Raw genomic sequence first — 18,641 nt, forward strand, 5'->3', positions numbered from 1 at the left:
AGATAATTTAGATTGGAAAGGATGTATATGATTGGTATAATAGGGCTTGTGCCCTAGATTGAATAAAAGTTATTATCTAGTTGTCAGGGTAAAGGTGCTAGACTTATAAGATTGGAGGAAAGATAAAGTGGAGTTAATCAAATATGATATGAATCTGGATGTGGTTATGTATCTTGATCATACAGATATGATGTAGGCAAAGAGATAAGCATTGGTATGTTTTAAAAAGTGGCTTTAAAGAAGAAAATACAAATACAAGAGATGATAAAGAATAAAGTTCGGTATAAGAAATAGGGATATCAAAGTTATGAGGATGCAATGAAGATTGTTACACAGAGATGAATATAGGTGATAAGACAAGAGTATGTGAACATGAAAGGAAAAATATGATTTGTGTATAAGGAATAAATAAAGGAAGAATGGAATAAAGAAATGAAAAGGGATTGAGTTAAAGGATCAAATACGATAAAGGTTATATGGAATGTAGATGATAAGTTTGATATAGAAGTAAGAAAAGTGTGTAAGGTTATGCGAATAGATTCTTTAAAAGGGTATGTTGAATCATATTTAAAGAAGATTTAAGGTCGTGTTTTGGTTAAATGATGATGGAAAACGAATTTGGTTAGAGATGGATTTAGTTTGTTGATTGATGAAAATGGATTGAAGTTACTGGTTGCTATTTAAATGATAAGTGACATGATATGAATATATATATATATATATAAAGGAAAAAGGTAATTAAAAAGCTAAAGGATTGAAAAGTAAGTTTCTGATGATGACAATAAAGATTAATTAAATGAAGTAACATGAGAACTTTAGAAGATATGTTTCTATCAAGATGTCCAATGAAAATTCGAGGATGAATTTTCTTAAAAAGGAGGGGAGATTTGTAACATCCACAATACCGGGTTAGTGACCAAATTGTAAAGTTTCAGAATTTGGTGACTAAAGAAAAAGAATGAAATAGTTCAATGATTATTGAATATATATGATGAAGTTATTTAGTAATTATTAAAAGAAGTTAAGGGTTAAATGGTCATTTGACCAGAAAGATTTTTTATCTTTCTTTTAAAGGTGATATAAACGTGGGAAATGAGAAACATCCAGAGTTCTCTTCTCCTTTCTTCTTCTTCATACGTGGGAGAGCCAAGCTAAAGGTGAGTTTTCTTGTGAATCCAATTCTTGATGAATTTAAGGTTGCTTATTGATCCTTAGATAATAACTAAGCTTAAGGAAAGCTTAGATTATCTTAAAACCATAAGATGAGGAGTATATGAAGAATTAAAGAAAGGAAGTAGAAAAGTGAAATCTTGAAGTAGAGTTCATTTCTTAAATTGGAAGTTAAATTTGACTTGTCAATGGTTAAATTAAGAGATTTGGAGTGATAGAATTGGATTTAGAACATATAAAAATTTGGTATGATTCTTGAATCTTATAAGGAAGATAGGATTTTGAGGTTAAAGATGATTTACATGGATATAAGTTGGTTCAAGTAATGGTAGTTGAGTTTAATGTCATAAGGGGGCTTAAAATAGAAGAATTGAATGAAGAATTAATGAATTTCGGGCTTGAAATACAATTTCTGGACAAGGTGCATCGATGCACATTCATAAGTGCATCGATGCATTCCTTTAAAAGAAGAACATCGAATGCCTTTGATGCATCGATGCATAGCTAATGCATCGATGCATCCTTTTAAAATAATAACATCAAATGCAATCAATGCATCGATGCATAAGGAGTGCATCGATGCATCTCATTAATAAGGAAACATCGAATGCATTTTATGCACCGATGCACAAGTAGTGCATCGATGCATACCTTAATTGAAAGAGGAAATTGGCTTTTCTCTTAGCCTAAGAAGTGACAGTTTAGAATATATCAATTGGAATATTGATATGAATATGTGTATTGTTATGTAGAGATAGAACGTGATCCGTTTCGAGACAATTGAGGAATTAGAATCGAATCAAAGCAAAGCTAAGGTGAGTGCAATTTAAATTGTACTTATGTATCAAATAAACATTGGCTTGCGATGAGCCAGTGATGGAGTCACTATGGTAAGAAGGGACTCCTAAAAATGTTATTTGAATTGTGATTCTTATGTTTGCATGAGTGCATGAAAATGGGTACATATGTTATATGTATTGCATATGTTACATGAATTGAATGAATATATGTTATTGTGATAAGCTATGTGAACTGGTTTAAATAGTATATGTGATTATATAAGTTTATAATATAAATATGTGATATAAGAAATAAGTTAAAGAACTATATGATATTAGATAAGATAAACATATGCTATTATAATTGGCTATAGGATCACGAACTATGTAAAAATAGCAAGGACTTATGTGATAGCAAGAGAAAATGATATAAAATAGATGATATAGATATAAATGATAAGTTAAACGACATAGACATATGTGATTATATGAAAAATAATATAAGTTATGTGATTATGAACATGTGGATATAGGTCTAGTTAAAGATATAATAACAAGATATAAATTACACGAGTTAAATATATGAGAATTAGTATAACCAACTTATGAGATAAAATGAAAAGTGAGACAAGTTAAATAACATTGACATATAGGACAATATGAAAATAATATATAAATTAGGAGACATTGACAGAAGTGATTATATAAACATGTAAGATAAGCTATATGGGAAGAGTTATGGGCTTAAATGAACATATAATATATGAGTCATATAGTAAAGATCTATGAAGCCATAGGAAGATGTTATGGGAGTTATGTGATGATAAGTTATAAGAATATATATAGGTAACAAGTTATGTGAAATTGAATTAAGTAAATATATGAAACTAGGATATAAATAATGTGGGATAAGTTATAGGGCATTGATATACGAACTATATGAAAGTATGTACATGAATATATGTATAAGTTTATATGTTATTCTATGTGATATATGATGTATATATGAACATATGTGAATAAGATATGACATGTGTGTTTACATGAAAAATGAGAAATGATATAATCCATATGAAATGATCTACGTGATTACATGTAATACGTGATTACATGCACTTGAGATAAAGGTTATATGATATGAGATGTATGTTCACACATACATATGGTATGTGACAGAAGAAAAGGAACAAGTGATATGAAACATAAGAATAATGCCCATAGTATATGATATGAGAGCTATAGGTATAGTTGGCATGCCAAGAGTCGAGGGTTCTACGTGGTCCTTCGGGACATGTATGTAATTATGTGGAACCTATATGTAGTATTTTCGGTACACTTATTGGAGCCATTGTATTATGTATGTGGTTCTTAAAGAGTAGTCCTTCGGGACATAATGGTCATACGGGACATATACAGTGGTCCTACGGGACGAATACTGAACTAAGGTTCGGTGCCCCATGAGGGAATTGATACGAGCTGTGGTGACAGCATTAGTGCACAACCTCAATGTACTCACATACCTCTATTCTCAATAATATACATGGGCAATTGAAATACAAACTTTAAAGTGAAAGTGGTACAAGAAGGTAAGTTTCGTATGTGCATGATATGATTATATATATGTTATTGTGTAATAGATACATGCATATTGAAATGTCATGATCAAATGTTTAGAATACATATTCATCGGATGAAATGGGTATTGATTGGAAAAATGTATGATACTATATGATAGATATGTTAATGATAATGATAGTATTTGTACAGGTATGTGTTTTGTTATATGAAATGTTCTATGGTTTTTATTATATGTTTATATGCCTCACTAAGTCAACGACTTAGCGTGTGATTGTTTCACACGTAGGTTTCGAGAAGAGTAAAGAGCAATATGGAGCAAGACAGGTCAGTTCTCCTTACCAAATGTCAGATCAGAAAAGAGGTGAATAATACGTATTTTAATAAATAAAGTTTTAGTTGGCATGTAATCAAAAGAATATAGTGTATAAGCTCTGAATAGTTTTGTAAACGTTTTGAATAAGTTCAATGTTATAAAAGTTTTTAAATTACTCACTATTTTATATGAATAAATGTTTGAAAATACAATGTGACACTTCGGACTCGTATCCGGGTCGGATACGGTTGGGGGTGTTACAAGTACCCAGAGCCTCGTGCAAAGCTTTCCAGAACCTGGAAGTGAATCTCGGATCTCGATCAGATATGATAGACAACGGAACACCATGAAGTCTAACGATCTCAGAAATGTACAACTTAACCAGTTTATCCAGAGAATAATTAACCCGAATAGGGATAAAGTGCGCTGACTTGGTGAGTCGATCAACAATCACCCAGATAGAATCCTTTTTGGAAGGAGTTAGAGGAAGACCAGTAACGAAGTCCATCGTAATACGCTCCCATTTCCACTCAGGAATCTTAATTGACTGTAACAATCCAACGGATGCTGGTGCTATGCCTTAACCTGCTGACAAGTCAAACACCTCGCCACAAAATCTGAAATATTTTTCTTCATACCAGTCTAAAAGTAGCGCTCTTTGAGATTATTGTACATTTTGTCCCCACCAGGATGCATAGCATAAGGACTACTATGAGCCTCCTGAAGAATAACCTGTTTCAACTCATCATCTTTAGGAACACAGTAACGACCATGAAAACACAAAATACATCCTGATCCACAGTATACTCCGAACTCGATCCTTGTTTAACTAGTTCAATAATGGAAAGCAACGAGCTATCAAGGAGCTGTTTGGCCTTAATCTCCTCGGCCAAAGTAGGTTTAACCTGCAACTCCGCTAACAGACTGTTATCATCAAATAAGCTCAAGTTGGCAAATAAGGCTCTGAGATCTGATATCGCCTTACGGCTCAAGGCGTCTGCCACTATTAGCCTTCCCTGGATGATATTCTATCTCAAAATCATAGTCCTTTAAAAGCTCCAACCAGCGACGCTGTCTCAAATTCAATTCTTTCTGAGTAAGCAGATACTTCAGACTCTTATGATCAGTATAGATATAACACTTTTCTCCGTAGAGGTAGTGTCTCCAGATCTTTAAAGCAAAAACCACACAGCTAATTCCAGATCGTGAGTAAGATAATTACGCTCATGCGGCCTTAACTGACGTGACGCATAAGCGATAACCTTCCTATCTTGCATCAAGACACTTCCTAATCCATAATGAGAAGCATCACTGTAGACAGAAAAATCCTTCCCAGATTCAGGCTGAATCAATACTGGGGCTTGAGTTAGAACAATCTTCAGTTTCTCAAAGCTAGCTTGTTGGTCCTCAGACCAGACAAATGGAACATCTTTCCTCAATAGTTTTGTCAGAGGAGCTGCAATAAGGGAGAACCCTTCAATGAAACGACGGTAGTAACCAGCTAAGCCCAAGAAACTACGGATCTCAGAGACATTTCTGGGTTGCTTCCAGTTCAGAATAGCCTCCACTTTGCTCGGATCCACCTGAATACCATCAGCAGAGACGATATGTCCAAGAAAAGTCACTTCGCTGAGCCAGAATTCACACTTGCTCAACTTAGCATATAACTTATTCTCCTTTAGAGTCTGAAGAACAATCCTTAAATGCTCCTCATGTTCTGCTTCACTTCTAGAATACACCATTATGTCATCAATTAATACAACTACAAACTGGTCCAAATAAGGTCGAAACACCCTATGCATCAGATCCATAAAAGCAGCAGGGGCATTAGTTAACCCGAATGACATCACTAAAAACTCATAGTGCCCATATCGAGTACGGAAAGTAGTCTTCGGAATATTCGAATCTCTCACTTTGAGTTGATAATAACCAGATCGTAAGTCTATCTTTGAAAAGATAGAAGCCCCTCGAAATTGGTCAAATAGATCGTCGATTCTAGGTAGAGGATATTGGTTTTTCACCGTGAGATTGTTCAGTTTCCTATAATCGATACAGAGTCTCAACGTCTCATCTTTCTTCTTGACAAAGAGAACTGGGGCTCCCCACGGTGATACACTGGGTCGGATAAATCCCCTGTCCAACAACTCCTGGAGTTGGATTTTTAGTTCTTTAAGCTCCTTTGGGGCCATACGATAAGAAGCCATTGAAACCGGGGTGGAACCAGAATAGACTTCAATCACAAACTCGATTTCTCTATCTGGAGGTAATCCAGGCAACTCCTCGGGAAAAACATCGGGAAATTCCTTGACAATTCGGATGCCTTCAATATCGGATTACGATCTCCTAGTGTCCAAAATATAAGCAAGAAACGCCTCAGAACCCTTCCTGATCATCTTCTCCGCTACCAAAGCAGACACAACATTCGTCAGAAATCCACGTCGTTCCCCGATCATTACAATCTTTCGATTATCTGAGGTCTTTAGAACAGCAAGAATCAAATCGAACTCTTCAAAGGGTAACTCCATCAGGTCAGCCAGAAAAATCTCCCCATTGATCTCTATAGGGCACTCTCTAAAAATACGATCCAACACGATGGATTGGCCTAAGGGACTTTGAACTATCACTGAACGCTCAGTATTCTCAACAGGAATATTTAGACCCTCAGAAACGGAATGTGATACATAGGAATTTGTAGAGCCACTATCAAACAATGCAAAGTATGGAACTGAATGAATAGTAACAGTACCTGCAGTCACATTAGGCCCATCACGATCTTGTCGAAGTCTAGCAGTGTAAACCAATGCAGGTTGTCTGGCCTCAGATCTGATTGGACCCCTATTCTGAGATGCTCAGCCTCTATTAGTCGATCCAGGTGCTCTCTCCTGAGTACGACCACCTACAGGAGTCTGAACAGTACTCTGAGTACGAGCGGGAGTACGAGCTGGCGTCTGAACTGTAGTAACTGATAATGGACAATCCCTTATAAAATGGTCACTAGAACCACATTTAAAACAGGTACCAAATTTTCTTCTGCATTCCCCAGGATGAGGTTTCCCACAATAATTACATGGCTGCAAACCAGAATCAACAGGTCTAGAAGACTGAACAGCTGGAGAACCATATGCTACAGGCCTGGCACTTGCACCGCCTCTCTGAAAAGATTCACCCCTGCCCCTCTTGCTAGGATGTGCAGAAGAATTAACAGAACCAGAAGGCCTCCTGAATCGGGTTTGAGCTCGATCATTATCTCTCCGGTGCTCCATACCCAGTCGCTCTATTTCCTCAGCAGTCTTGGCTATCTCAACCAAAGCATCAAAATTCCTCTCTCGGTGGGTAGCGACTCGACTCCTGATCTCATACCTGAGTCCATTCTCGAACCTCAAGCATCGATCTGTCTCAGTGTTAACAAGTCCAGGGGCATAGCGACTCAATCGGATGAACTCAATCTCGTAGTCCATAACAGACATATTACCCTGCTCCAGATTCTGAAACTCTTGGCGTCGTTCCTGCAGATATCTCTCTCCGACGTAGCGACTCCGAAAACGTTCTTTGAAAATATCCCATGTTAACTGATTTCTCGGAATACTACCAGAAATTGATTGCCACCACCTGAAGCTCTCTTTCTTCAACATAGTTAGGGCCCCCTTTAACTTTTGCTCAGGTCTGAGGTCCATCTCATCCATAATCCTCTATGTGTCCTCCAGCCAATACTCAGCGTCTGTCGGAGGTCCACCAGTAATACCCTCGAATGGTACTACACCAGCAGCAACCAGAGAATTTGAAATCTCCACTGCAGTCATGTTACTAGGGGCTCTAGCAGCTCTCTGAAACATGTGAAAGATAGCTCTATTAATGGCGTCTTCATTCATCTCTGTATCCTCATTTTCAGTGACGAGAGGGTCTCTCACAGGAGTAAACTGATCATCATGAGAAATAGTCAGATCTACTTGTGGAACAGGAGGATCAAGTGGTGACAATGGATCGTCTATCGTAACAGAAGGTCGAGCGACTCGCCCTCTACCACGTCCACGTCCTGTCCTACGACTTCTAGCAGCATTCATCGTTGGATCTATAAGGCTCTACAGAAAAATTTGAAACATATGTCAGATTAGCATCAGGGATCTCGAGAAAACTTTAAATGATAAAATATGGTGACACGTTTTTTTTATTTCTTAAAAATTCAAATTTTAAGACCCATATACAGTCCGAGTGTTTAAAACCGAAAGCTCTGATACCACCAAATGTAACCCCCCAGACCCGGTCTGTAAGTTAGACCCAAACCTAAGCGGGCACATGTCCCATTCAGAGATTTCTTTATATTTAAAACAACTTATATTATATTATTTATAATACAAAACAAAATATTAATAATACAAATAAGTCCAAAATGATAGCAAATACATATCACCAAACACAACTGAAAAACATATAGAGATATATGTTCGTACAAATTAAGTAGTTGATCTTCCCTGATGCCAAATCTGCTAGACTACAGCTTGCTGTTATCTGAAAAAGGGTAAAAACTACAGAATGAGCTAAAAAGCCCAGTGTGTTCCATACAGTGTATATAAAAACATACTGATAAAAATATTCCAGTAAAGTCAGTTTATGCAATCATGTCGTTAAAAAAAATATGAACACTACCCCCAGCCCATCACAACAGAATGTGTAGGTTCCCCAGAACCATACACCCAGCCCACACAACAAATAAGCCCTAAGCACAAAGCCGAGGAACCTGCGGATATACTTCCTTCAACAAAACCCCCCAATGATGGAGATGTTCATGAATGTATTTGAATGAAAACAATGATTAATTCTTTAAAACATAAAAGTGTTCATGCTTAACAATAATATACAGAAATACGGAAATCAGAAGACAAGTCAGTAGTATACAGAATTTCAGATATCGAATATTCAATATTCAGAAAATCGGTATAAAATACCGTAACCAGAAATCATATCAGAAATATGCGGCAAATCAGATGTCATATACATAATGTTCAGATGTATATTTTAAAACATAAATAATTAACACTGTCGGGAAACACACCTGTAACAGTCTGAGAAATCAGATAGGGAAGCCTACTACTGGGTTTGTCGATCACGCTCTGTAGCGCTAGATCCTACGAATTGGAAAAATCATATTGGAATCCTAATATAAATAATCTTAATCTTTATAAAAAAAATATACAGAAACCTACGGGTAATTCTTGTAATACGTGGTTCGGACTGATCTGACGAACGGACAACACCGGACCTAACTGATCCTTGCTCAGGTGAAACACGAGTACCTTCATAAAATATTTTATTGAATCAATTCCTTAACCAAAACTCTTAAAAATAATCAAAATATTAAGATACTAAGCCTTTTTGGGTTCACAGGCTCGATTCGGGAATTTCGGGTCAGCATTTGGGAAAACGGACTTCGGAATCAAATTTAGTACCTTCCGAAATTTTGAATTCTTGATCAAAATCAAAGTCAACGGGTTTGACTGACGATTTAGAGACTTTCAGGTTCGAATTTGGTGAAACGGACCCTAAAAACGGATTCGGGACGTCAAAAATTGTCAGGATAGGTATTTTCGGAAAAGATTAACGATTGTTTAATAGCCGATCAAAGTTCTGGTCAAAGGAGGTCAACAAACTGTCAACCATTTTACACAAATAGCACCCTTTTTAAAATAATTACCAAAATAGCACCCTTTTCGAATTAATTCTCAAAATAGCACCAATTTCGAATTAATTCCCAGAATATCATTATTTCGAAAAATTATCAAAATAGCACCCATTTCGAATTAATTCCCAGAATAGCACCAAAACCGAATTAATTCCCAGAATAACACAGGTCAACGGTCGGGTTGGGTTAACTGGTCGGGTCAACGGGTTTTGACCGGTCAAACCGGTTTCCAGATTTCACTCGCCCTGCGGCGGCGCGTGTGGGCGCGTGAGGTGTCCCCCGGGGCTCTAAAAATCACAGAAAAATTTCTAAAATTATTTTGAGCGATTTCGAGATACTTACAAGGATCGGTTCAAATTTTTGAACGGCGGAGAGCACGATTTCATCAAATCGGAAACTTTGACCGGTTCACCTCCCCACGCGCCGCCGTCAACGGAGACCGAGGATGACACCGGCGGACTCGGAACGGTACAAGGAACACGATGGTGCGAGAGGTGTCGTAAACGGAGCAACGATCGGCGATGAATTTAGAATTTTCTAGGCGATTGAGCTAAAAAAATGTCGATGCTTTGACTTGAAATTCACGGCGTTTGGCAGCGTTTCGCTTCAATTAAATTGAAGGGTTTGTTCCTGCTCGATGATGAACACGATGGTGGTTTTAAAATGACGATCGGAATTCAGACAGCGTCGGGATCGTCGTCAGAAGTTGAGGTTGGGAGAGGGAATTTGGGAGGAATTGGTTTCTGATTCACGTATATAACAACCCATACCTAACATTTTAGGGTAAATTCAGGACTTGGTCCCTGAATTTTTTAACTCTAAAATAAGCTTCAAGTTTTAAAAACTTCCAATTTAGTCCCCAAAAATCCACCAATTTTCATAATTAAAACCTCAATTCCCAATTAAATATTATTTTAAAATTTTCGGGTTGTTACAATCAAACACCAAGTTTATGCAAATCAAGCCAATTTTCTTTCAATATTCATTTTGCTTTCAAAGAACACCATTTGTGCTCATTTGTAATTATTTGTGAGTGTTATTTCTTGTTCTAGAATTGTGCAAACATCTTACCTTGTGAGGTTTTCTTTGTAAGTTTGCAAATTTGTGTATTTCTCTTTGAAAAAGAGTGTGCTCAAGAATTTATAGTATAATTCTTGAGGGAGCTGTAAGGTTACTCTTTGTCCTTAAAAAAAAGAACAAATTAGTGAATTTGTTGGAAAATCCTTAGTGTGGATAGCTAAGGTAGTGGACGTAGACTTTGGTTGATAAAGTCGAACCACTCTAAATCGCTGTTCAATTACTTTCAATTTTCTACAAAAGCTTCCACCAAAATTTTAATTGTCAATTTACCCCCTCTTGGCCGATTCCGTCAATCGATTAACTCAACAGTGTTCATTTTTGGTTTTAACCGAATCAACCAATTGAATCGAATTAGTTCGGTTAATCCGGTCGGCCACTAAATTAGTTCGATCGGGGAACGGTTAACAATTTTTTTAGAATTCGGTTAATGATTAATTCAGTTCAAAATCGGTTAATTAATCGAATTAACCGAAATTAAATTTTAAATTTTAAATATATTATATATAACATATAAGCTAATCTCAAACCATTTAAACCCAATTAATAATTTAAAATCCAATAACTTTTAAACCCAAATCAATATTAATTAATTAAAAAAATCCATATAAAATTTTTATTTTATAATTATATATTATTTAAATTAATTGTAAACTGTTTTTTTGAATTAAAAAATATTCAATTTTTTTAACTTTTCTCTATGGAAATCGATTCTGTTTGCTTCAATGAAACTAGAAATGTTTACTTTTCTATTTGTTTTATTTATATTTTTTTGTTGAAGTAAATATGAACTGAAATATTTGTATTTATTTGTTAAAGATTTCGATTCTTTTTGTGTTTGATCGATGGAGATTTCGTTCTCCTTTTCTTTTTTGTTTGTCATGAGGTTTAAGTTTTTACGTCAATTAATAAATCTATGTATAGATTAAAGACTGCAGAGATTTTCTTACTTTTTTACACGGTGTATGAGTATTATTTGTTTATTTATATTTATTTCTTTTACGGGTAATGTCATCTCTTTTGCCTCGTTCTTTCGCCAGTGTAATTGCACTCTCTCGCCATTTTAATTATTTTCCCTTTTGCATTTAGTATCATCTCCAACAATTGTTTGATTTTTGTGAATAGGCTGACTTTTTATCGGATCTACAAGAAGAAGGCAGTGGAGGAGTTTCAGGCAATCCGGTACTTGGTCACGGTTATGAACTGCATCTCTTGGTGTTTCTATGGCCTCCCCTTTGTTAAAAAGGACAACCTTTTAGTGTTGACCATCAACGCCGTCGGTCTTGTCATTGAATTGATGTACCTAACCGTGTACGTCATTTATGCCAATGATCAGAAGAAAAGGGTACGCATATATGAACCATTCTCTCGGTAATTATATCAAACACCTTTTGATGTCCATAAATTTATATAGATTGAACGTAAGCATCGATATTGGTAGAATTTTAGGATGAGAACACATGTTAGATTGAACGTAGGCATCAATATTGGGTAGGGTTTTGGATGATGGGTTTTAAGATTTTGGGTTTTCGTTGTCATTACCATCTTTAACAGCCTATACCTGATGTTATTCTATTTAGTTTACCATTCATGTTGATTTGTTTGTACCAATTTTCAGCTTACTGTTGCCTATGTCCTCCTTGGTGAAGCGGCATTGACAGTAGCCATTGTTCTGGTGGCAATGCTGTCCTTGCACGGCAGCCACAGAACTCTTTTCGTTGGAGTTATATCTGATATTTTCAACATCTTTATGTACGCCGCACCTCTTGCCATCTGGGTAACATCTTCAACTCCATTGTTCCTCCACTCTAAGTTCACTCCTTTTTATTTTTTATATTAACAATTCTTGTTTAAATTAACAGAAAAAGTTATCACAACAAAGAGTGTGGAGTACATGCCCTTCTGGCTCTCATTGGCTGGATTCTCTAATGGTGTCTGCTGGACCATTTATGGCCTCCTTCCATTTGACATCTTCCTCCTGGTATGATATTTAAACAAAAATAATAATATCCATAGAAATGGAAGCAGTGATAATAGCAATAACAATAATGTGAATATTTGCAGATATCGAACGGCTAGGAGCAATCTTTGGGTTTATGCAGCTGGTTTTATATGGATACTATTACTTCAATGGGAAGGACAGTAAGAAAGACAAAAGGCCAGCAGCAGATGTTCAGCTCTCTAATCAGCCTGGTGGAGCACCCTAAATTTTTTTACATTTTGAGTTCCGAAGGGAACATCAACTTTACTCTCAATTTTGCTTTATTCTACAATTAGGACAGAGGTTTCTTAGTTTATGCTTTATGAATTGGTTAGTCTGCCTATTGGCGACGGGTATTGGGTTTAATTCTTTTTTCTTTTTATGCTTTTGTTTGGTATAAAATTCCATAATTTGCAAAGAACTAGGAAGGTCATGATTTTGTGGATAAAAATCATGTTTTGTTCTGTCAAATGTACAGGGCCGTTGGGATCTCTGGTGAAAATTGGACCTATAATAGACTTGACTTGATTTATAAAATATAAGTTGAAGGGTTTAGACCAAGATTTCGAGATGAATGGAATGAGGTATTAGTACCTCTAACACATAATTTAAATGTGAGAATTTTTCCTCTAAAAAAGAAATATTGAATGAATCGATTGGAAATGATGAGATTTTGCGACTTCTTCCCTTGTGAGTAAGATACTAATAGTAAGGAAAATGGAGTCTTCAATGACTGTAAATCTCGCCGATATCATTTGATAATACAAATTATTGTTGTGCCCCCCCCCCCCAAAAAAAAGAAGATTTTGGTTGGAATCATTAGCAGAAATAATTATGAACAGAACTTGAATAATTCAAAACTTTAATAATTAATTGATTAATTTTCATGTTTGAGTTGAATCTCTCGACTCTACATGATATATATATCTATATTAAAAAATATATATATATATATGTATATATCATACATGGTTACAAATATTTATAATTAAATATAAATAAAAATTTGAACAACTTGACTTGAAAAATTTTAAATAAATTTTGAGTTATTAAATAAAACTCGTTTACTTGAAATTTTTAATCCCATCAAAATAGTTCACTCTTAATAAAATCCACTTGCTCACTTACCGAGCATGATTTTCGTTGTTACTTGAAACATACTCAAACTTGGCTTAAATTGCGTAACTCGACCACGAGTGAGTTGATTCCTTTTCCAGTTGAATCTGAGTACTTGGTCAGCATAGATGTTTCGTTTATAGCATTAATATAGTCAGTGGATGAATCGGAGTTGGACCAAATCAGATTCACAGTATTCTGAATCAAAGGAGGAAACATGGCATCTGTACAAAATGCATGTTCGGATAGCACAGATACAACTTTCTACTTTCATCTCTTTTACATCGATATCTTTCCAATTCAATGAAATATGAATAAATTGGACCATTACTTGCCTCTAAAAGCCATGTTAAACTCAACGTGGTATCGATATCAAGGTCCTCGATATCTTCGGAAACACAAACAACCCTGAGGTTGATCGTGCGGGATCATGCCCCCACCTTTTGATGTGTCGATGGCCTCCAACATCGACACCACTTCATCCATCTCCGGTCGTTTGTCAGGGTTCGCATCCCAGCATCGCTTCATTACATTTGCAAGAGAACTCGGACAGCAACGAGGTATCTCCGGCCTCAGATTCTGTAGTTTAAAGTTTATGTTATGACAATATTTACAATCCATATGGAATCGTACATCATCGGAGATAATTCGTTTACCTGGCGGACTACAGCCGATGTCACCTCTGAGAAGCTGAGATCGGGATACGGCATGTCACAGCAATATATCTCCCACAAGCAGATACCGAAACTATACACATCGCACTTCCTATTGTAGGGATTGCCATTAAGGACCTGTACCAAATTTAGGGCCATTTAAACTCATCAAAAGGGAGAGACAGCAAAACTCAAAATAAAAGAATATACTGTATCATACCTCCGGTGCCATATAACCAAGAGTTCCGGTCTCTCCAGTCATGTCATTAGGATTTGAAGCCTCGAGTCGAGCAACCCCGAAATCAGCTATTTTGACCGTACGCGTCTTGTCCAAAAGCATGTTTTCGGTTTTGACGTCTCTATGGACAATCTTTTTGGAGTGAAGATAGCTCAACCTACAAAGTGTCGAAAGCAACGACATCAACACAAATGATTATCGGAACTTCGGTTTAAATTACAATTTATAATTTCACATGTTATATAATCAAAAGAAATTATATAGACAGGGCATAAGAATCCGACCCTCGTGCAAGATCTAGTGCCAGTTGAATAACTACTTTAAAAGCCAACTTTCTTCTCCGATTCTTTATCAGGTAGGATTTCAGAGCACCCCCAGGACAATATTCAACAATAACACAACAAACATTACTCGGCATACTGATGTGACCGTTTTCCGTTTGTATGCTCAGCTCCGACGACCCCATTGTTGCCCCTATAAACTGCATGGAAATATTTGGACACAGATTAAAGACAAATAAGTATAATGTTAAAAAACGCCATTATCATCTTGCATACCAATGTACATACAGACTTTTGTCAACACCCCCAATTACTGAGTTGACATATTTGAACAAGTAAAATAAGAGAAATAAACCGACTAAAAGCTTATGCATTTTCTATACATGCAAGCTTTCTTTTGTAGATGAAACAAATGCAGGTTTTGCAGTTCGGGTCAAGAAGAGTAAAGATACGGGATAAGAATGTGGAAAAGATTGTTACCTTTGTTACATTAGGATGATCAAGCTTATGCCACACTGCAACTTCTTGTGTAAAAGCTGCTCGAAGTGAAGATAGTTCGGCCTCGGATCTGTGGCCCTCTTCTCCCCAGTCAAGAAGTTTAACTAAGCATGACGGAAGAAACAAGAAAAGAAAGTAAACAGTTACTAAACAAATGTAAACCACACGATAGACCATATTTTTCATACATGTTTTAACTGATAGGCAATTGAACATCATACAAACATACCCAAAAATCACCCTTATGATCAATCAAAGCACTATCTAAAGGTCACAAATCTTGTTATGGATTAATGTGGCAGTTAAATACGTGTCGATGACCGGAAATAATCGGGGTCCAGCAAATGATCATTTGGCAGATTTATAGCTTAGCCAGAATATGCAAGTTCACTGTGTGAATGAAGCTTTTTATCTCCAAAAAGGTTGAGATAAAAAGTGCAAAACAACAATAAATTAGGACACATGAAAGCCTAACAAAAAGAAGAATAACATCATTTAGGTCACTGCAGCAGTTCAACTAACTGCCAGCTCGAAAGATCTCGTGAATCACGGATTCGATTTCCAGAAGTTTGATCCACAAGTTTGATCACAAACTGCCTAGTGAAAAATCAACAGATTCACAAGGGAAAAACAAATTTAAGCAATGGGTGGGTTGTTGTTGTTCTAAGAACTCTGGTTTCCTCTCTTTAATTGGATATTCCCAGCAGAAGCAAAACAAATGGAACAGTTGTAATCAGATTTTCAAGAGAGAAGCCCCTCATAAACACTTAGAGCAATCACTGCAAAACTGAGGCAGCAGCTTTGATATAATAATACTACTAATATAGGGAAACTATTCGATACCGGTCCCTAACACATTTTCGGACATAAATACTATGCATATGTGTATATACTCATATTTTACAATTACACAAGAAACATAGAAGAACACTAACAAAATCAAGCCATAGACAGTTCATCAACACTGCTTGAGTGCCTAATTCATAGAAAGTTAATTTACAAAGAAACTAAATGAAAAAAAGGAGAAAAAATGGGTGAAATCTATATCACAAACCAAGTGAACAAAACGGCACTTTCAGTACATGTAGAAAAAAAATGTTATTTAGAAGTGTTTCAACAACAAATGGATACTCAAAAGCAAATCATAAAGAGAGAAATGAGATTGGAAAAAGAAGAAAAGAAAAAGAAAGGTGAATAATATATGTGTATATGCATATACATATACATATACATATATATATATATATATACCAGCAATATCTTGGCCATCATAAACACCACGATGAACAGTGCCAAAAGTGCCACGGCCTATAACACTCTTGATGATAAGCTTAGAAGGATCAATCTCCCACTCTTGTCTTCTTACAGTGTTGCTTGACCTCAGCTGTGCTCCGCCGCCGCCACCAGCAGCAGCTGCTGCACCTCCTTCGTCTCCCTCGTCTTTCCTGTTCTTGTTCTTCTCCATCGTCCATGCTCTACTAAGATGTCTTTGAAGTTGCTCATCTAAGCTCTTCAGATCTATTTGATCTGCTCTTACATACCCTGCTCCACCACTCTCACTTTTCTCCTTCATTTTTTTCAACCCCAAACTGAAAATCCCAGCTTTACTCCTCGAATCCAACAAACAGTCAAAAAAAGAAAGAAAGCAACAATCTTTGAAAGCTATTAGCTTTTCTTCTTCTTCTTCTTGTGTTGAAGTGTTTCTGATTCAGGGTCTCTCTCCAAAATCTACACTAAAAAATAGAACTCAATGATAATCTTAAATAATATATATGTGAGAAAAGAGTAGCGTTGGTGTTTGTTTCAAACTCGCAAGCAGGCATGTGGGCACATGGATTTTGCCTGGAAACGTCCCTCTTATGGTTGTTTCTCCTGCTGCTGACTCTGTGTATAATTTTTGTTTTTTCGTATGGAATTCACGCTCATCTGTACACTTTTTCTTTTCTTTTTAAATGTTTAGTGAAACTTAAAACAATCACTTTCTAGCATAAATAAAAAGAATTTAATAATTAAGAGATTTATTATTATTTTTTAAAATTTTAGATTCAAATATAATATATGCAGAATTATAAATATTTATTATTAAATGATTAAAAAAATTCAAGTTACTTACTACTATGTCATTCTTCACTTCCCATTCATCGTACGAATACTTGTTGGACGAAATTGTAAGAAATTATCAAAATTTGGATTAATATGGGTAAAAGAAATTTTAATTGTAAGAAGTTGTAAAATTCAATGATTAAATATTAGTTCATAACTTTCCTTATTACACAAGACATTCAACACTTTTGTCATGTTCTCTATACTAGTCTTTAAGCACATTTGTTATACAGTTTGTAGTATATTTAATAATAGTCATTTGTTTGAAATTCATATAAATATTACATCACAAATGGTACGAATCAAGCTACCTCAATAGTCAAATGGATGATCGTTATCTATAGAAGCCTCAGGTTCGAACATAGAAACTACAAAAGGTGTTAGAACTTTCATTGTTAAATAGTTGATAATCTTTAAAACAAATACTACGTATAATCACTTAGATTAATAAAAAAAATATTACATCACAAGGTATAAATATGATAATTAAAGTTTAATAGTCATAATGCTTATAGATATAAAACACTTATTATTCAATTAAATATTATTTATTAAAACAAATTTATTTGTAGGAGTGAATAAAACTCAATTCATAATTTCATCTAAATTTTAAAAAAAATTCAAATAAAGTTTGACTTATAAAGTAGGACTCAAAAACTCAAAATTAAAAATTAGTTAAAAATTAATTAAATAATAATTAATTAATGGTTTAAAAATTAAAAATTGTCACTTCAATTGTGCCATTAAGTTTTTAATGGTAGAAAATTAAAATGAACTATACGTCACGATATGTATGATTAAAAAAAATGAAAGTTCATATACTAAATGAAATAAAAGTGATAGTTTATATTCTAATTATATAATTTACCCTCTTTAATTAAATAATAAGAGTAGCAGCTCTCAAGTTTATTTAAAAGAGCCAATCATGTACTGCTACACATTGTTTAAAGTCAATTATTAAATTATTATTGAAGTTTAGAAATGCCAATCAAACACAAGTTCTAAACCAGAGGAAATGGGCGGTGAAGAATTTTCTTTTCTTTTCTCTTGTAATAAACAATGAAAGAAGTGTGTTTGGATTGAAAGAAAAGAAAAAAAAGAGTGAGCAAAACCCTTTGAATGGGGTCAGCAATGCAACGATCTTTTTACTAAAAATAGGAAATTCAGTTATATGATT

The 18,641-nt window shown here is 35.3% G+C and overlaps 2 protein-coding genes across 3 annotated transcripts; one reads left to right on the top strand and one right to left on the bottom strand.

The window, feature by feature from the left end:
- The first annotated feature begins 7,692 nt into the window (after positions 1-7,692).
- On the top strand, positions 7,693-12,754 carry LOC120138564 (bidirectional sugar transporter SWEET8-like). The gene is made up of 5 exons (XM_039154021.1): positions 7,693-7,739; positions 11,720-11,939; positions 12,213-12,371; positions 12,457-12,575; positions 12,659-12,754. Coding segments are annotated over exons 1-5 (546 nt in total). The 3' UTR covers positions 12,660-12,754.
- Positions 12,755-13,863: 1,109 nt separating this feature from the next.
- LOC120138553 (serine/threonine-protein kinase STY13-like) lies at positions 13,864-17,135 on the bottom strand. 2 transcript variants are annotated; one of them, XM_039154012.1, is made up of 6 exons: positions 16,613-17,135; positions 15,344-15,465; positions 14,867-15,063; positions 14,565-14,739; positions 14,348-14,482; positions 13,864-14,270 (listed from the first exon to the last, which is right to left on the bottom strand). In XM_039154012.1, exons 1-6 carry the CDS (start codon positions 16,932-16,934, stop codon positions 14,064-14,066), a joined length of 1,158 nt encoding a protein of 385 aa, XP_039009943.1. In that variant the 5' UTR covers positions 16,935-17,135; the 3' UTR covers positions 13,864-14,063. The 2 variants fall into 2 exon arrangements, with proteins under 2 accessions (XP_039009943.1, XP_039009944.1); XM_039154013.1 differs by having other exon boundaries at positions 14,249-14,270; positions 14,325-14,482; positions 16,613-17,133.
- Between the last annotated feature and the right edge of the window lie 1,506 nt (positions 17,136-18,641).

The sequence above is a fragment of the Hibiscus syriacus genome, unplaced genomic scaffold (assembly GCF_006381635.1).
Source record: "Hibiscus syriacus cultivar Baekdansim isolate YM2019G1 unplaced genomic scaffold, ASM638163v2 tig00110694_pilon, whole genome shotgun sequence".
Taxonomy (NCBI): domain Eukaryota; kingdom Viridiplantae; phylum Streptophyta; class Magnoliopsida; order Malvales; family Malvaceae; genus Hibiscus; species Hibiscus syriacus.

Excerpts from the sequence above, each read along its gene's own strand:
- LOC120138564 (XM_039154021.1), top strand. The coding sequence starts at position 7,693 with ATGGCGTCTTCATTCATCTCTGTATCCTCATTTTCAGTGACGAGAGG. Across the intron at positions 7,740-11,719 it reads TCATTTTCAGTGACGAGAGG|GCTGACTTTTTATCGGATCT; the intron begins GTCTCTCACAGG and ends TTTTGTGAATAG. Across the intron at positions 12,372-12,456 it reads CCGCACCTCTTGCCATCTGG|AAAAAGTTATCACAACAAAG; the intron begins GTAACATCTTCA and ends TTAAATTAACAG.
- LOC120138553 (XM_039154012.1), bottom strand. The coding sequence starts at position 16,934 with ATGAAGGAGAAAAGTGAGAGTGGTGGAGCAGGGTATGTAAGAGCAGAT. Across the intron at positions 15,064-15,343 it reads ATCATCCTAATGTAACAAAG|TTTATAGGGGCAACAATGGG; the intron begins GTAACAATCTTT and ends ATTTCCATGCAG. Across the intron at positions 14,483-14,564 it reads TTGGTTATATGGCACCGGAG|GTCCTTAATGGCAATCCCTA; the intron begins GTATGATACAGT and ends AATTTGGTACAG.